The 19,336-nt window shown below is 43.3% G+C and overlaps 2 protein-coding genes across 3 annotated transcripts in view; one reads left to right on the top strand and one right to left on the bottom strand.

Moving 5' to 3' along the window:
• Nucleotides 1–4,523, top strand: part of MAP1B (microtubule associated protein 1B) — a 98,515-nt gene extending 93,992 nt beyond the window's left edge. For both annotated transcript variants that reach the window (XM_069492345.1, XM_069492346.1), the window contains one exon: nt 34–4,523. In XM_069492345.1, coding sequence (XP_069348446.1) covers nt 34–189 — 156 coding nt within the window. In that variant the 3' untranslated portion in view covers nt 190–4,523. The remainder of the gene's footprint in view (nt 1–33) is intronic.
• Nucleotides 4,524–14,611: 10,088 nt separating this feature from the next.
• MRPS27 (mitochondrial ribosomal protein S27) overlaps nt 14,612–19,336 on the bottom strand; it is an 88,058-nt gene continuing 83,333 nt past the window's right edge. Inside the window, exons 10-11 of the mRNA XM_069492046.1 lie at nt 18,514–18,684; nt 14,612–15,776 (exon numbers count right to left, since the gene is read on the bottom strand). Of these exons, the coding sequence (XP_069348147.1) occupies nt 15,531–15,776; nt 18,514–18,684 (417 nt within the window). The 3' untranslated portion in view covers nt 14,612–15,530. The remainder of the gene's footprint in view (nt 15,777–18,513; nt 18,685–19,336) is intronic.

Here is a 19,336-nt window from a genome sequence, read left to right on the forward strand (position 1 = left end):
GCCCTTAAACAGCTATGTTCTCTCTCGCTGCAGGTGACACTGATCCCAACTCATGACTCAGAAGTGATGAGAGAATGGTACCAGGAGACCCATGAGAAACAGCAAGACCTCAACATCATGGTTTTAGCAAGCAGCAGCACAGTGGTTATGCAAGATGAATCCTTCCCTGCATGCAAGATCGAACTGTAAAAACAGGCCAGCCACACCACAGGATTTGAACTTTGTTTCCAGAAATTCTTCAATTTGAAACCACCTTTTCTAAAACGTCAATTCATCTAATTAAGTCGCTGAACAATTACCTGCCAAATGCTATACTGTGTCATGGTGATGCAAGTCACTAATATTTCTCAGTTTTTGCTGATTGCTAAGGGAAGTAACAGTATTCCCACAATAGGGTTCAAGTTACTGCAAAATTACCTACCCCAGTTCATCTCTGCTGAACATTTGGAAACCATGCACTAGCAAACCCAACTGACTTCCGCTAGGTAGAGGCATTTGTCTTAGAGAGAGCAAGAGAGCGAGAGAGAGTGAGAGAGTGAGAGAGAGCCAGAGCACAAAGAGAACGCAGGAGGGAAAGAGAGAGAAAGAATGAGAAAGAAAAAGAACGCAAGAGAAGGAGATGTAATGATAGAGAGTTCTGGTGAGATACCCAGAGAAAGAGAGAGAGAGCAGGGTGGGGTAAGGAGGAGAAAATAACCAACAATCAAGTCTGCATTTTCTCAGGCAATAGGCATTCTATAGTCTACATAGGCAAAGTTTTCCATTTTTGTCAGTCTGAGGGTCTTAATTTTCTAAAGCAAGTTGGGTGGAAGAGAACATAAAAGAACAAAACTTGTTATGAGGGCGTGTGAGATTTTCACATGTGAATTACTCTCCTTCAGTTTGAAGGCTGCACACTGACAAAATGTAGTGAGCGTAGACTGGACATGCAAGTGGTTTGAGCCCCATTCAAAACTCTCAGACTCTAAACACACAAGTAGATTGATCTAAGGCATGCTCCCGGCATTTGTCCACCCACTTAGTCCACTCGGAGTCAATGAACCTGCATGCGGCAACACCCAAGTCCACCCCAATTTAACTGAAGCAAATACCAAAGCAGTTGGGAGTACATATGGTAGACAATTTGCCTTAGGAAGTGACTTGAATGTACAAAGATACTTGATGCACTTATTTTTTAACGCGAGACAGCAAGTTTATAAAACATCCATGTATGATTATAGATACTTAAAGGAGCACGTCTGTGCACGTGTAGGGGTACTAGAAGCTGATCTGATTGGTCCAGCAGTTTGATGTGGAGTCATGCGCGCTGAATCCCACTTCAGTGCATCGGTGGCCCCTCAGCCAAACAAGTTGCGCCTTTCATAGCTTCTTTACTACTGCAAGTTCAAGACTGAAATGGCTTTTATGATCAGAACTGGGAAGATAGTGAATCTTATGGTGGAAGAGGTTCTCAGCAAGTGTACAGTATTTACCTTCCTTTGTCTTACATTGGCTTTTTAAATTTTCCATTAATTTCAACGTAATTATGGGAACAAGTGTACAGAAGAATTTTTTTTTTTTAGATATGTGAGAACTTTTCATAGATGAACTTTTTAACAAATGTTTTCATTTACAAGAAATTGCAAAGAAAATTTTCAAGTGATAGTCTTTTTTTTTTTCTTAAGTGTTTCGTAAGACAAAAATTGAATAATGTTTTTTGAAGTTCTGGCAAGATTGAAGTCTGATATTGCAGTAATAATATTTATTAAAAACCCATAACTACCAGGAATAATGATACCTCCCACCCCTTGATTCCCATAACATAAAAATCTGAGTATGTGCTATTGAGAGTGGGGGAGAATGGCATGGAAGGCTACTTTTCAGGGCGTTTACGAGTACATCACCCAGTGGTATCCTACATACTTCTTTCAAGATCTTCAACCATGAGGTTAAAGAACCAAGTTCAAAGAACCCTAGCACAAATTTGCTTTGGAATTTTCTTTTCTAGAAAAAAAATAAAGGAAGTAATACATTGAAAACAAATGAATTCCCAACTCCTACGGTTCATCATGTAGAGTTCAGAGATAATTTCCATTATCATCATCATTGAACTATGAACCTGGGAAGCCAGACCGTGATTAAAACCGATGTCAAGTTTCAAGTTGCAGATTGATGCACCCAGTGTTCAGATGTGGCAAACTTCTCAGTGACAACTGTGCCGTGCTCTGTCATGTTACGTTTCTTGCAGACTCTGAGATCTATGGAGTAGAGAACAATGACCTCATTTTATTTTCTATGTTAGTTATTTATTTCAAAATTAACATTTTAGTTTATTTTTGTCTGATAAGTGTATGTTTTGCACTGCTAACTGCTATGAGGGTTTAAACAATGCTTCTTCCGGGTCCCTTCACTGAGGACCTATGCAGTCTACTTAATGCTGTGAATTACATTTTTCAAATGTTTAATTTTTTAAAGAAAATTAATATTCTATTTTTGTTAGGCTTCTCTAGAAATACAGCTTTTATTTATTACCCTACTGCTTTTAAGTCCTTAAAAATAACACATTAAGGGTACAAAAATTTAATGCATGATTGAAGTCATTGTGATGAAAATGGATTTCACTGAGTATAAACTCACCTACTTCAAACTTACTTTTACGAGACAACCTAAGATACTCAAGATAATTATTTAATGGTTAGCTGTTAAGTTGACACTTGGTCTACACAATGCATGGGAAGAAAAACAGATTTCTAGCCTTCTTGCCAAAATCCAGACCTCTGGTTGATTTTTCTTTGATAGAAGATGGAGTTATTTTCCAATTTCTCAAATTAAATTTATTTAACATGTACATTATTTTGCTTTAAAAAATACAAATATTTTAGGAAAATTATAGCTAGTCTTCAGTTATAACCACTCTACCCCACTCCCTTTTTTTCTCTTTTTTCTTTTTTTTTTTTTTTTCCTGCTATGGGATTTAATGGGGAAAGTATATTAAAAAAAACTGTCACTGTTCAGCTGGCACTTTTTCCTATGAAACCTATCAGTACCTTTCTCCATCCATTGTTCTCAATGATGACCACAGAACCTGAGTATACCAGGAAAACCAATATTTGCATTACAGGTTGCTCTTGTCCTCCAGACACCTTTCCTACCTGTGTGACTAACCTAATTTTGCTAGTTCCATAAATACACAATTAGTTTAGTAACAGCCATCACAATGTACCATGTACATTCATGGTGAGAGCTGAAGATCGACACAGACTTCTAGGAACTTTGTTCATACTGATTACTTAATCCAATTGTATAGATTGAATATTGGAGTGGAAGGAATTTACACTCTGGTTAAATGATGGGATTCCATCGAGATAGCACTCATGATTGTGACTTTTTTGGTAGTATTCTTAAACAAAATTCTGCAGAGACTAAATGTTAGAGATGATCCTCCATTTTCAATTTTAACCAATTCTATCCCCTTTCTCCCAACCCCTGTGCATGCTTTCTCAGTCTTGTAGTGGGACTGGATACAATGACTGACTCCCCCCCTTAAACACCATTTTCCATGGAGTTCAAAAGAAAATTTTTTTTCCTTAACGTTACATGCATATCATAGTGAATGGTTTCCCCAGTGTATATGAATGTTTTAAGTGTCTCCAATAGCTTACGCAGTCTAGGAGCTTTCCAATACTCATTTGATAAGATTTAATCATTTGCTAAAGGAAATTTTACCACCTTCCATTTTCCCTCTTTTACCAAATTTCAGCTCTCAGGAGCTGCTCTACAAACAATTCTGAAATTGCTTTTCTTGCCTCTCTTTAGTCACTTGTCACAGGAGGTTCCTGCTCAGTAATGATATTGTGAGTTAGGATAATGACTTTTTTTTGTGCTTCAGATTTAGAAGAAAAGATCCTGTTTCCATTTGAAAGACACTGTAAGCTTTTATCTTTTCACCAACTGAACAACACACCAAAAGCAGCCTAGGGATGAGCCTTTCTTTGAAAGCAATTAGGTTATTCACCTGGTATTAAAAGTACTATTTAAAAAAAAATCTGTGACTTTATGAAGTTCATTTAAAAGGCAGCATCAAAAACTGAAAAGGAAGGGAAAAAGATAAACAGCTTCTCCGCACTTGTTTGAAGCTCCCCAAAGCAGGAGCCACGGAGAAAAGGCATCAAGACCAGGCTGCCCTTTCTGAGATCACCCTGCGGCAGTTCAGAGTCACGCTTTCCCACGCTGCACGCAGCCCTCCTTTCCAGCCCTGGAAAGAAGTGGTCTTGAGCCCGGCCGAGAAGCACTTCACACTCCTCTCTCTTGTTCTGAATGGTGTTTGTGTCAGTCTGCAGCTGTGTATGGTATTATGTCTTATAATCCTGCATCACTCTATCCTATCCAGTCATATCTAATGTAGGAAATTAGTTTCCAGTGAAAGTAATATGTAGTGCTTTTATGATATTTGTGTGCAATATCCCCTCTTCCATTGAGGATATTTGATGTAAAGGAAAAAAAAAAAAAACTCAGTTCCACAATAAAATACAAAAGTGGCAAAAGTTCACGTGTGTGCTGTGCTGTCTTTGGCTTCATGTTCCCAAGTTGGGCCCATCAGGCGTTGGGCTTTGCCATGCCACACAGACCACGGGGAGGCTGAGGCATTTGCAGCAGGGGTGGTTGTGTTCTTTTCAGGGTGGGCTCCCTGGCTTTTGGCAAACAGCCCTGGGGGCCCTGCTATTGATTTTTGCGACTGCTACCTCGTCATCTTCTGTAGCCAAGCCCTAGAGGATGTTAGAGTCTAAGGACAGAAACTGGGAGATGAGGGAAAGGAACTATTAAAAGGAATATAAAATTCCTTAAAAAGAAAAGGTAAATACACCAGTGTGGTTGAAGGAGGATATTGGGAGGGATCCTGGCTCTGCCACACCCAGCTGAGTGACCTCAGTCACTTAACCTGTCTGGAGTTCCTTTTTCTAACTGACAAATAAGACGGTGTGACAAGACAGTCAAATTCGATGGTCCCTTCCAAGGCTGACATTCTGGTGCTCTGTGAAGCCATCATACTCAGTGGTTATGCTTAACATCTTACCTCCCTCTTTGTTTCTTCCTCTTCCTATAAAATATGCTCTATCCATCTAACATAATATGCTATGGATTTCACTCACACCCAGGAACCAAAAGGTGTTTAGGAAAAATGATTATTAAGACATAATAACAAAAAATACCTAAAATAGGAGAATTTCCTTTCTGTCATTCAAATGATTTCTGTTGCTTTACTCTGTACCTGGTAGTGGGTTGTAGTCTGAGATTCAGAAGTGAACAAAACATGTAACTGCTGCCCTAACTGACTAGGGAAGACAGACCAGCAAAGAAGCAATCACACCACGTTGTGACAAGGGCTCCCAAAATTGCAAAGTGAATTTAGGTGACCATAGGAAAAGCACCAGAAGTGATGTCTAAGCCAAGCCGTGGAGTGAGTGTGGGGATGTGTGTTGGACAGAAAGCAAATCCCAGGCAGAGGCAACAGCTCACACAGCGGCTCAGCAGACAGCAGGATTAGCACACATTGGGGAGCACAGACTTCTCAGAATGGCACCAAGGGACAGGCCCTGGCACCCCGGGATTCCCCCCATGTGGCCACAGAAAACATGCCCACAGGGTGCTCAGTGGAGACCTCAGTACCTGCCTGTCTGCAGAGGTGGTCCTTTGGCCTCAAAAGGCCACTGCAGCCTGTCTTAAGTCATTATGATGTTCCTTTGTCTGTCACATACACTCCTTTTGATCTTACATTGTGTCTCCAAACCATGGGGCTACATTGACCAACTCTATAAGAAATCACTATTTGCTAAGACGGATTCTGAAATCCCTCCAGAAATTAAAGGGTTAAGCATATGAAACCTCGGGATGGAAAATGACCACTACCGGATTTTAATTGCATGTATGAGACTAAAATTAAATAGTTAAATAAGTTGTTTTCTATTCCACTGACAAATTGTTCAGTTCCATGGCCAACTGTCTTGGTTTGTCTGCCCTGATTTCAGCTCTGAAACCCCTCAGTCCTGGGAAGCCACTCCCCGCCCCCTGCCCTGTTGCTTAAGCCCCATTCCCTCCAGACCTGCACATAGCTGATGGGAAAGAGTCGGAAACAGCTTTTCTTCAGTTTCTTTTTTCCTGTATTCCAAGCAAATCAACAGGTCTCTTGAGGTCTTGTGACCATATTTCTCCCTCTTTCTAATTGTATTGATCATTCTGGATGCTTTTCTATATCCCTACAATGCTCTTTTAACACACTCCTCACTCATGAATTCTTGGTCTCTTGCATAATCCCAGATCATCATTTCCTCTTGATTTTCTATCGTATGTTTTAGAAATTCACCGGAGCCATATATGCAGTTTTGGTCACACCCGATTGCTTTAGTAAGAGCAGTTCCTCTGAGTGATTCTCTGTGGGTTACTGGCAATGTTTTCACAGATGATGGAGCAGTGCTCCTGAGGCCTGACTCACAAGGAGATCTCTCTGTACACCAGAAGACAGAGCTCTAGCTCATGGCTCCGACTATCCCCACTAAAGGCAGAAATGCACGCCACTTTAATGCAGTCTCAGGGATTTAAATGCTGTGTATAAATTGATGCTGATGACTTTTACAGTTGTATCTGCAGCCTGTACCTCTTCTCTGACCTCCAAACTCATATATCCATTGAGATCTCCCTTTGGATGTCCAGTAGGGGTCTTTAAAATACCCCAAATCAAATCTACCATGTCCCCAAACAGCCCCCTGATTTCCCTTTCCAAACTGTTTATCCCCCTAGGCTTTTCTACCTCAGTAAATGGCAAATAATTCCTGCTGCTCATGTCAAAAATCGCGGCCCATCAGCAAGTCTGCTGGCTAGCAAATCCCGCTGGCCTGACCTTCAAAATACATCATCTGACTTTTCCCCACGTTCACTGTTCCTACTCTGTCCAAGTCAAGCCTTTCTCTCCTGAATTACAGTGGCCTCCTAATCGGACTTCCTGTTTCCTATCTTTGCCCTCCTAGTTTTTTCTCCCTGTAGCAGCTACAGTCAAATGATCCTCTAAAAATGCTAAGTCAGATCATGTCACCCACGCTCAAAAGCTTCAAATAGGTTCTCATCTCAGAGAAAAAGCCAATGTCCTTACTAATGGGTTAGGAGGCCTCACACAATCCATCCCCTCCTCTACCCTCCTCTCTCCAACTCTATTGCCCCCTCTCCGCCTCACACACTCTACTGCAGCCACATCGGCTCCTTGCTGCTCCGCAGACACTCATGCTTTCGCCTCGGGGCCTTGCTGCGCTTTCCTTTGTCCGACACGCTTTTTCTCCAGGTAACTCCATGGTTCCCAACGGCACCCGTGCAGGTCTTTGTTCAAATGTCATTTTCTCGGGAAGGCCTTCCCCAACCACCCTATTTTCAGTTGCAACCTCCACCACTTAACCAACACTCTGTTTTCCTCTTCCTTGCCTCACCTCCTTTATGACATATTATATGCTTATTAACTGTCTCCCTCCACAGAATGTAAATGCCACCAGGGAAGGGATCTATGTCTATTTTGTTCCTCGCTGTTTCCTCAGTGACTATTTTAACAGTTCCTGACACATAGTAGGTGTTCAGTAAAAATCTGTTGGTGAATGAATGTACTTAGTCTCAGGTTGTCACAGTGGTTATGTGATTCAGTAGCTGGAAAGTGGGTTTGGAGTCAGACAAACATGGGTTCAAACACTGTGCTTGCCACTTTCTAATTGTGTGGGCCGTGGGAAAGTCATCTAGGTCTCAATTTTCTCCTATGCAAAGTGAAGATATAGTCCCTGCCCTGCAGGATTGCTGCAAGGATTAGAGAGGATGCACTTGATGAGGCAGGGTAAGGGGCATTCCACAAGGAGCGTTGTTAACGTGGTGTTTGTAATCAAGTGGGCGCATGCCTGCCGGTGAGCCAACAGCGGCCCCGCATACTGTCAACGGAGGGAGCTTGGAATAGGCATTCTCGGCTATTCCACATACCATCGCAGGCATGTTAACTTCTAAGGGTGTCCTTAAGGATTAAAACGTCGAACTCTGCAGAGATGAAGCATCATGGGAACTGAAAAAGCAAACATAATTCTCCTACCTACCCCTGGGTATGTCAGAGGGTATAATGTCCCTTTTATAAATCCTTTATAATTCTTCCCCATAGTCCCTGATCCAGCATTTAAAGCCCATAATGGCATTTATTTTCAGATGCTTTTTGGAAGAATAAACTCCTTGTTTTCTGGACACGTCCAGCTCAGCTCTGGAATCTTTAACATTCATACATAATAAACACACAGCCTAAGTAACTATTTTGTTTTAAACAAAGATCCCAGTGGTTACTGCCATAATCTCAGGGGCATTGCCACCATCTTTTGTTTAGACTTCCTCGTCACCACACAGGTAATAACATACTCACAGCAGTGCACAATGTCAGCAAAAAGTCCACCCCAATGGGGAAAGAAAAGGTTATTTTCAAGGTAAGAAACTGTTATTTAGAATAAAAGACAATTTTCCCAACATAATTATGTTGAAAAGCACTATTTTCCCCATTTTCTAAAGCAGAATTTTAAAAATTTATCATTTTCAGAGTTTAAAAAATTCATGAAAATACAATCACACCACATTTTCTGCTTTTATGAACCACTAAAATGAAAGCTTTCTGAGCCCATTTTTACTTCGTCCCTTTCTCGCCCAGGCCAGGGAGGTTACCAGGTGCCAATGGAATCACCTCCTGCTGACTCATGCAGTCACATCACATTCATTTTGGAAGTCAAGACTCCTGCTCCAGTTATACCCAGATGACAAAGTTATATAAATCATTGTTTACTCTTTTCCCAAATGGACCTTGTTTAGGAAGAATCATTGCCCACTTGGCATCACTGCACATGTTATACTCACATTCAGAGTTGGACAAGAAACAACTAATATTAATTATTCTTCTAGTCTGAGAAATATAATTTGTAAATGAACTACTTGCCATGAATATCATTCTTGGGTCTCACCCACATCACTGCAGACATCCTGCGGGTGCCCCACTCATACACCCTAGGCCAGAGTTTCTAACCTTGGCACTATCGATATTTCGGACCAGGCAGTTTTTTGTTATGAGGGCTGTTCTGTGCATTGTAAGATGTTTACCAGCATCCCCAGTCTCTACTCACGAGACGCCAATAGCAGCGTCTTGGTTGTGATAATCAAGAATACTTCTAGGCATTGCCAAATGTCCCTTGGAGGTAAAACCACTGTCCCGGGCTTACTCCTGAGGTCACCGCAGACAGTTCTCCGCCACTGGGTGGAGCGATGGCTTCCCGGTCTCTGGCCAGGGGTGCTTTCTGGTCATGGGAGTATCCTGGTGTTGCACTAGGAGCAGGCCAGAGTGCTCCCAACCAAGGAGGGAGTGGAGGTAATGGACAAATACCCCTCTCCACATAGTCTCTCAGCGGGTCCCCAGCCGGAGTGAGCCTGCCCCCAAAATCCTCTCAATTACGCACCCTTTATTGGCTTTCCTTCCTTCCCTGTATCAATTTCTCCCTCCCTCACCTGCCTTCTTGGTATCACCTCCAAGTAATGCACTTGCTCTCAAATTCCTGTCCCCTGTCCAACTTTAGGAGGAACCTAAACTGAGACAGTGATCCTCCAAGTTTGAGAGTGCAGCCCTAGGGGTCAGATCTGGGTTTGACCCTGGCTCTCCGATTCGATTCATGGAGGGTGACCGTGGCATTTAACCACTTCTCTAAACCTTTTTCTTGTATATAAAATGGAGCTATGATAGCAGTCACATTCTTGTGGATTAAATAAAATAATGCATATAAAGCGTTTAATATGGCACTTGGCTGTAAATGATCAATAAATATGAGCTTTTATTATTAGTCTACGGCTGATAAGATTTGTGTCATGGCTTCATCACTTCTGTTAAATAAAATCTCAGGATCACCCCACCAAAACTCCTTATGCAAAAAGGAAGGTAAAGGCCTCAGGCACCTGTGAAGGACTGGCCCCACAGATCATGCAAAGGAAATTCTTTGCTGGCCTCCCATAAGCAAGAACATGCAAATTGTAATTTTAGATCTGCAGGTGATATCTAGCTCCTAAAACTAAAGTCTGTCCAATTCCACACTAATAATGAATTACAAATTTATCTTCACAGGTGCAGAGCAGAGATAAGACAAGATCAAACGTTCTTCCACCCAACCAGGGATATCTACATAATTGATGCTTCCTTCACTCCCTTTTTCCTTTTTTAACATTTGCCTTATCTTACGTAAAATATAGATTTTCCTGTGTCTTACAAGAATGCTACCATTTTGTCTCACTACCTACAACCCCCCTCCGACTTTTTTTTTCATATCTGTATGCCCTATTCCTCTTTAAATACTGAAACATCCAAGTTCCCCTTTGGAAAACAACCAAAAACATATCTGTCTGTGGTTTGTTTTTTTCCCAGATATGTCCTCAAGTTTGACTTAATAAACCTCCATTGATTGAGATCTTTGCCTCAGTACGTTATTTTGGGTTGATACTTCCTAACTCTCTGCTTTGAGGCATGTGAGACACAGGTGGAGAGCAGAGATGATTCTGATACAACCCCTCGTTCCTTTGCCCCCATTTGTTCCCCATGAATGTTACACCTGGTATCAACTTTGACCTACACTACACTATGTAGGAATTCAAATTCATATATATGGTTTCTAGCATCTCAGTATTTCTGTTGGGAATTAGAGCTCCAACTAAAGACTTCCCTTTCAACCTATCCTCCTCCTGGTAATGGCTGTCCTCTGTGTTGGGATACAATAATCAACAAGATACACAGAGTGCCTGTCTTTGAGGAGTTTAAAGTCTGGGGCCAATCTTGCACCTTAGTTCTGAATAATTAATTCAGAATCTATAAAATGGATAGGGGCTTAACACTCCAGAGGGTGTTACAAACTTGCTGCGAGGATCCCTCGTAACAGCCTGGAGAAAGGGATGGCTCCTACTGAGCAAAACTGAAATACCTGAATTGAGCTCGCAATCCATGGAGAAAAGGATCGGACGTCTCAGGAAGTGGCCTGCTGGAGTGGACATATATATCACTTGAAGCCAGAGGACCCAGCACAGGATTATACTCACGGAGGGCCAGGAGTCACACCATTCATCAAGGCCATCTGTGCTGGTGAGAGGCACTCGTGCCACTAAGTTTGGTGGGAGGCCAGGGCCCATGGTAACAAAGGCAGTCACGCTCTTGCCTTGTTGATGTTGGCAATGGGGATGGTGGCCTCGAAAGTCCTGCTGTCCCAAGCAGTAGAGGCCAGGTGGTGGTGCCTCCGCCCTGCTTTCCTTTTGCAGAAATAGGACCTCCATCTGAAGGCTCTCCTCACTCCATCCTACTTCAGCCTCCTTTTATGTTTCACAGGCATTATCCCCCCACAAACTGCTTTCACTCCTACCTCTGACTCAGCATCTGCTTCCTGGAGGACCTAGCACAATGCATTCCTAAACATGTTTTTCATACTCGATTCTAAGTTCTTTGTTCCCCCACAGCAGCTATTTTTCCTCTCTGTGGTGGTTAAAATAAGAGGGGTTCCCAATGCTCATCACAGAGCTGCTGCAAAAAGAAAAAACAGAATGCTGCATTATATTTCCAGGGAGGATATCCAAAGTGAAAGACAACAAATAATGTCAAAGCTAGCTGTTTTCTCTCAGAGCAAAAAAAAAAAACTTTAATCAACTTACTTTTAAGGCCTTTGACTACTTCTTGTAAAATCATTACAAGCACCTTCCCAAACACGTATCTGATTTCCATGTCCAACTAGAAGGCAGGAAAACACAAGCATGGTTTGGTGCCAAGGCAACATAGCCCCGAGGGGAGAGGGTGATATTTGTACCCCACCATTGTTCTTTCTTCTTCTTTCCCCCACCCTGCCTTTCTTTTCCTGCCAAGGTCAGTACATATGGGGTGTGGACCAAAACAGGTTCAGTGTGAATTGTTCATTTTAGCTCAATTTAAAATACTTTCTTGTGAACACACTCTGCACGAGATTCCATGGAGAAGACAGCCGTCTCTACTCCAGGGCAGCTGGAGGCAGAGAATGTCACTAATTAATGCACAAAGCAAGTGATGATTTCCCTTCCTTAGAGTTTCCCCCATCTCCTGGCTTGAAGGGCTCTTCTTGTGACCTCCCACCTCACTTTATTTGTCTCTCATGACACCTTTCAGCTGTGTGTTGACAGGTGCAGATGTGCCAGCCTCTTCCCCCTCATTAGAATTTAAGTTACTTGAGGGTAGAATCTATGGTTTACTCATCTTTGTAAACGCCATGGCGCTTAGTATGGTGCCTTGCACACAGAGCATGCCACACAAATGCTCGTGAGCACGTGCAACCAGTGCCACAATGGAGACGGTGTGTCTGCTGCAGTCACCAAGCTTGTAAGGAATGGCCAGTGGTATCAAATGGAGCAGAGCGTTTAAGAGGAAAGGATCGCTGCGGTTGATGACTACGTTGTGCAGCAGAGTGGTAAAGCTGAAAGTCAGATTCCTGGGTCTAATGAAAGTCATGAGCCAGTAAGACAACTCTTTCAAGAAGTTTGGAGACACAAGGAAGAAGAGTGAGAGGATAGCGGCTTGACTGGTAGCAGGACTTTTTTTTTTTTTTTTTTTTTTTTAAACCAAGACTGTAGACTTGGAAGAAGAAATCAGTAGAGATGATGCAAGATAGAAATGAATGTTTGATGGTTCTGGAACAGGCAGGCAGGTATGAAGTCAAGGTCAAAAGTGAAGAGTCTAACCTTGGAAGGAAAGAGGGGATGCCCATCACTTGGAAGGAGGGATAGAGAGAAATGGTAAGGGTAGAGAATTGTTAAGGGAGAAGGGAGGGAGACTGAGGCTGTGTCATGTGGCTTAAATTTTCTTGATACATTAGGAGGCAGGAACATCTGCTCAGTGTTCTGAGGGCAATGGACCCAGGTATACACAGAGTAGAAAAGCCACTGAAGTAAAAATGAGAGTCAAAGACAAATGTAAGGATTACTGAGTTGAATAGGATAGCTGCAATTTTGTAGAGGAATCTAACCACCCTAATATTATGACTTTGTAAACCGACACTTAGTAGGTCAGAAGCAATCAGAAAACAAATGGTGGTGTACCAGTTTCCTAGGGCTGCTGGAACAAAGTGCCAAAAACTGAGTGGCTTAAAAGAACAGAACAGTTCCGGAGCCTAGAAGTCAGAAATCTAGGCGTCCACAGGGCCACGCTCTGACAGCTCTAGAGGAGGATGGTCCTTGCCGCTCTGGCTTCTGATGTCTGCTGGCGAGCCGCAGCACTCCTCGGCTTGTGGACGCACCACTCCAGTCACATGCTCGTCCTCTCTGTGAATTTGTTCCCCCTTTAAAGAACACCAGTCACATTGAATTAGGGCCAACCCTAATGATCTCATTCTAATTTGATTACCTCAGTAAAAGACCATACTTCCAACTAAGGCCAGATTCTAAGGTACTGGGGGTTAGGGCTTCAACATCTTTTTTAGGGGACATGATTCAACCCTTAACAAGTAGGTGCAAAGATGTAGGTCCAAGGCTGGCAAGTGGGCCTGGATAAAGCAGTGTGATGAAATTAGGATGCTAGTGGGAACGTCAGGGGCCTGTGCTGGGAGGGAGGCGAGTAGGTTCTGAGTTCTGGAGAAGACTGAGAGAATGAGACTTCAGGGTCTAAGACTTTGGATTAGCGATGAGGCTGGAGGTTTGGCTGTGACTATGGTGGGTCAGCTAGAGGGAAGGTAATTTGTTACAGCTGAGGTCATCCCCAGAGGTCAGGGTACCAGGAGCAGTTTCCCCACCCACATGCAAGAAAGGTGATATCAGGGAAAGGGATGGAGAACTGTAGTTGCAGTTGTTAAGGAAGGTGGGGGAGCATCCTAGCTCAGGAGCTGAGAGTGTGGAGAAAGGGCAGTGTATTTGGAGGGGAAAGACCAAGAGTTCCTGAGGGAGATGGGGGTTCAACATGGAACAGTCCTGAGGCATGGCGAACATGGGAACTCCCGCTGGGCCCACAGCACCGTGGCAGAAGCAGCCTCTTTTGCTGAGGACTGGAAATAAAGTGCAAGAGGGATGGAAGGAGAGGAAAAATGATGAGCCCACATATTAACCAGATGCTTTGTGCCATGATAGTCATTAATTTGCTGAGCAAAAGATGCCTTTTATCTTGTAGCTTCCCCTTAATGTAATAGGGGAGTGGCTGAAAAAGCCCTGCCCTTGATAAATCAAAATGTCCAAGCTGACTTTTGGTCACGGCCCTCTACCTAAGTGAGAGTCAGCTTTGCTAGGCCAGAGGGCCCTGGGTTGGATCCCGACTGCAGTTACACACAGAGCCACAGGCAGGGAGAGGAGAGGCAGGGCAGGCGCTTGGCTTCATTTCCTCGTTCCTAAATGGGGATAATAGGACCTCCCTCATAGGGCTGCTCGAGTTTTTGGCACACAGTAAGTCCTTAATAAATGTTAGTGATGTTGTTATTACTATATACACCATAGTCTAACGAACAAGGGCTGAAAATATGTTGCTCAAAATCATAGTAATAATAATGATGGTACAATTCCATTTCTCTCCCTTCCTCAAAAGATAAAGAATACACCAAAATAATCCCAGAACATTTATTTCCATAGGTTTTTGATAAAAGAGCACAATCTCGAATAAAAATACACCACTGTACTTAAAGACAACGTTATATAACAAGCAAAAGCTGCCCCAACCCCTTTCCCAGAAGAGAAATTCCAGAAAGGAATCTCCCATCTCCCAACGATTTTACAATATTCATAACCCCCTCCCATCTCCCATTTTCTCCAATTTAACTGAAACGTGTGTTCGCGAGGCTCATTTTACCTACTTGATAAAGGAGCTGAGACAATGCTTAGGGAAAAAAGTCATCCCAACATGAAGCAGCCAGGCCAGGAAGGCTTCCTAGCTAGGGCTTGCTTTCTCCTCAGAAGCCCTTACATTCTAAAATGTCACTGTGGGTGCCTAAAATTTGAAATCCAGTGGGTTCACGGCCTTGAGTTCACTTCTGTCCTTAACTTCTCGCAGTGCAGGTCTGGAAGGGCGAGACACGGTGGAAAGGAGAGTGGGACTACGTGAGTAGCCCACGGCCTGCTCACAGTGTAGCTCCTGCTCAGGACACACAGTTTACCGTGGCCCGGTCTGCCTGGGCTGGGGAGAGCAGACGATTCAAAAGCCTGTGCTTGAGACCTGACTCTTCAGTGATAGCTTCTCGTACCACCTTCCCAATGCTCCAAACTCTTCCCTGTGCCCCAGGCACTCTACCATAAGCCCCAGGAGCCTATTTTAAGGTATTGAGCTGGTGGCTTCAGTCTGGCCACTTGCTACTTTCACAGTTCCACAGCCCTTCTTGGCATCGGGATGGGCAGTCATGGTGCCTTGATATGTAGACCATGTGGCCGGCTTTAAGAAGAGAAGATGGACAGAGGAAGCTGAGGCTGCTGTTCCAGCCACTTCTGAATCCTAGGACGGGCTCCAGTGAAGATCTTGTGGGAGGGTCGGGGAGCGGGGCCTGTCAGGCAGATGCAGACGCCTTTGCTGCTTTCCGAGCCAGGTACTCCTGTTTCGCTCTCTCCCTGTATTCCCGCTCCCTCTGAATCAACGCCACCTGGTCCGCATGCCACTGCTGCAGTTTCTGCTGGTAGGTGGCCATGTCCTCTGCCTCATAGGCGGGGAGCTTTTCCTTGATAAGCTCAGTGGTCAGAGTCAAAAGGCTTTCTGACTCAACTTTGCCCAGAGCCTGAAGCTTAGAATGTAAGTCCTGCGGGAAATAAATGGGGAAAAAATAGATAGAGGAGGAGAAAGGTGGAGCAGGTGGGAGAATACAAAGAGGAATAAAGAAGAGATTAAGTCAGTTGCAAAACACATTTTGCTTGTAGGAAAGAAACACTTTGCTGGGAAGTTGTCATGCTGCCTTTTATCCAGGCGCTGTTAGTTTTTGCCATTTTTTTCAGCTCAGCAATTTTGCTAAGATGCACCACATGTGATTTCTCCCCTTTCACTCACAAACAGTAAATGGAACTCCATATGCTGTTTCCCTGTGTAATTTCTTGTCTTAAACAGAAAACAGCACAGAAATAACAAATCTATGTTTCTATCTGACCTGTAGCAAACCAAGCAGCAAAATCCAAGAACAAGGATTCTAAAATGCAAACAAAATGGCAGATGCATCTGATGAACTGGAGCAAGCCCATCCATATCTGCTCCTTCAGAAAACTGAAATGAACGTTTGCATTACTGGTGTTCCTTTCAACAGATGGAAATCATTTACAGGATGTCTCACTAATGGCATGCTAAACAGCTCCCATGAGTGCTCGCACTATTATAAGCTTCTACCTGCTGTGCTCTGTGGCAGGTCAGCCTTTAGGTACTGACTGCTTACAGCTCCATCTGAAATGGCAGCTTGGTTTGGTTGCTATTGCATTTCTGGAGAAGTATTAAAAACATTAATCTATTTAAGTACTTCAAGATGCGATCATCAGAGAAAGCCACTTATGGCCCCAGCTGTAGCTTATGGCACACAACCCCATGTTCTACCAACAAATGCAATTCGCAGGTAGGTGATGAGGCCTGCTCCAATAAAGGGGGTGGAAGTTGGGCAGGATACACGGGCTCCAAGGAGGGGCCAGGGGCCTACTGGGATGGTGATGTGACCCATAAAAATTACCTCAGTCCAATAAAAATTGGGCAACAGGAAGAAAAGGAAATGCACAATGAAAATGATTTCTTTCTGATATCATTCTCCACGTGGTTTAAGGCCAAGGAGACAGCTTAGGACACCAGAACGAGGGCTCGACTGAGAGTCAGCAATCTTTTGTTCAAATCTAAAGCCAGCCTCTTATGGGTTAGTTTCTCTTGGCCCTGCTGTCACGTAACTTGGGAAGAGCAGTCTCTACCACCCAGAGCTTTTGTGAGGATAAACGAAATGCACTGGTGCCCAACACACAGCTAGCAATCAATAAATATTCATCCTTTTTCTTTCTTTGATTTTCATAAAAATGCCTCTGCAGAAGAATGAGGGCTGAGAACTTAATGCAGGCACAAGTTTCTATTCTCTGAGACAAAATATATAAGAAATAGGAGAAAGAAGTTGTAATTTTTAGGATTGGTGTGGGAACCTTGGTCAATGTGAATCTGGTGAATAACAAATGGGGCTAAGTAGGTTTTTTCCTTAGCCTTTCTAAATCTACAAAGTTAGGCAAAGTTAAGAGGAAAGGATAGTTATATACTGCCAATTCTGTGTACCTGGAATATCAATTAACCTTTCTTTCCCAGTTTCAAATTATAAAAGAGAGGCCAGTGCAGTGGCTCATGCCTGTAATCCTAGCACTCTGGGAGGCCGAGGCAGGAGGATTGCTTGAAGTCAGGACTTCAAGACCAGCCTTAGCAGAAGCGAGACCCAATCTCTACTAAAAAATAGAAAGACTTAGCTAAGCGTGAGTACCAGCTGCTTGGGAGGCTTAGGCATGAGGATCGCTAGAGCCCAGGAGTTTGAGGTTGCAGTGAGCTATGAGGATGCCACTGCACTCCAGTCTGGGCAACAGAGCAAGACCTTATCTTGGGGGGCTGGGAGGGAGGTGGACCAAACCAAAACAAACCAAAAAAACTCACAGCAGAATCCCCTTTATAACATGGGTAAATAGGTTCAATATAATAGTTGGTTCAATGTAATTACTGAAAAGATTTAAATGTAGTAATCTAGCAAAGTTTACATCTGTGAGTCCCAAAATGACACAACAGGTCAGCTGGCATGGATGGGAAAGCTTTTTGCTCTGTACAAAGAATTCTCACTTAGGCAGCACTTTTTTCTCTTTGCAATAAATAGATGAGAAACAAAGCAAGGAAGACGCCAAGGGTTTAAACACTGAACATGGTTCTATTTCCTTGATACTGATCACAGAGCACTTTTGGATGTAGAGAGTTAGAAGCTACCAAAGGCAGCTTGAGTGCTCAGGGCTGTCTGGAAAGAAACACCGGAAACCCTTACATCTTCCACGTAGTACCTGAGAGTATTTCTAATGACCCTAGTGAACAACACAAAGCTGCCAAGGATGAGCAGCAAACGACGTCTGCATCTTACCTCTACATACTCAAATGTGGCTCTGTAATGTCTAACTGGGTTTCTGGGCTACCAAGCACACTTAGTGTAAGATGGAGAAACGGCAGATACTTTCCACTCGGAGTGGAAGTCAGGTTCTTGCTATGAAGAGGCAAGCAATTATCCACCCATCAGGCACATATCAGGGATGAGGGGGTAATGACACGCTGCCTTAGTGAACAAAACTGTGACTGATTAGCTCAAGTACAAAAAGGAGCATAAAAATTCCATTGGTTTAAGACCACTTCCTGTGTGAAGCAATAAAAATGTAATTTTTGATGTCAGTTTTTAATGCCTTTGTGTGTGACATTGATGCATGAAAAGATTACTTGTCCATCACCACAGCGGTGTAGCATGTTTTATGCACAGCTGGGAGACACGCAATTCTGCTATGATTCACCTGAAATCGTTCCAGGTATTGGGGAAGCTTGGACTCTTCTGTTTCCTCTAAGTCCAACTGCTCCACCACTTTTTCTGACCCCTGGTTGTCTTCACCTTCTTGGGACTGTTCCTCTGAAGCCCCGTCGGCTGGAGAAGTCAGAGCCTTCAGCACTACGTCCAGCACATCGAGCTGCGGAGCAGAAAGAGGGTCAGCGACTAGACATCTTATGGTCCTAAAAGAACATTGCGAAGGGAAGCTGGAGAAGCGCAAGAAAGGAATATGAGACCTTATAAAACTATAGAAAATATAAATGGTTGCATATTTTTGCATTAGAAACACCCTACCTGGTGGGCATGGAAAACGTAGTAGAAAATAAATGGTACACATAAGCAAGCTAAGAATTATTTGTGTAAGTGAATCAGCACAATGGCATTTAAGTACGCTTTTGGTTGGCAGGGTAGGAACTCAAGCATTATGCTTGATGGGCACTAAACTAATACCTGCCCCTACCATGTCTTTCTTCCTCAATCAGTTTGGAACTGGAACAAAGGAAAAGAAAGACCACTACTGACCACAACCAACACAAGGCCATTTTGAATGCATGTTAAAGTCTTTGGATATAGGCGAGGGCCTCCCTCAGAGAAAGATTTCAGCTCACAGGGTGTCTATAAATTAAGGCTCACTGTAATCCACGTAAGATGCTGGGAAAGACCAGAGACGCATACACGAAATTCATTTTAATGAGGTGAATTCTGTGACTAAGTAAATTTAAAACAGAGGGCTTCTTTTTGTTTTAACCCCTCTCCCTTTCCTGTTTCACTTTGAGGGATACTTCCCTTGG

Source organism: Eulemur rufifrons, chromosome 17 (assembly GCF_041146395.1).
Source record: "Eulemur rufifrons isolate Redbay chromosome 17, OSU_ERuf_1, whole genome shotgun sequence".
Lineage (NCBI taxonomy): Eukaryota > Metazoa > Chordata > Mammalia > Primates > Lemuridae > Eulemur > Eulemur rufifrons.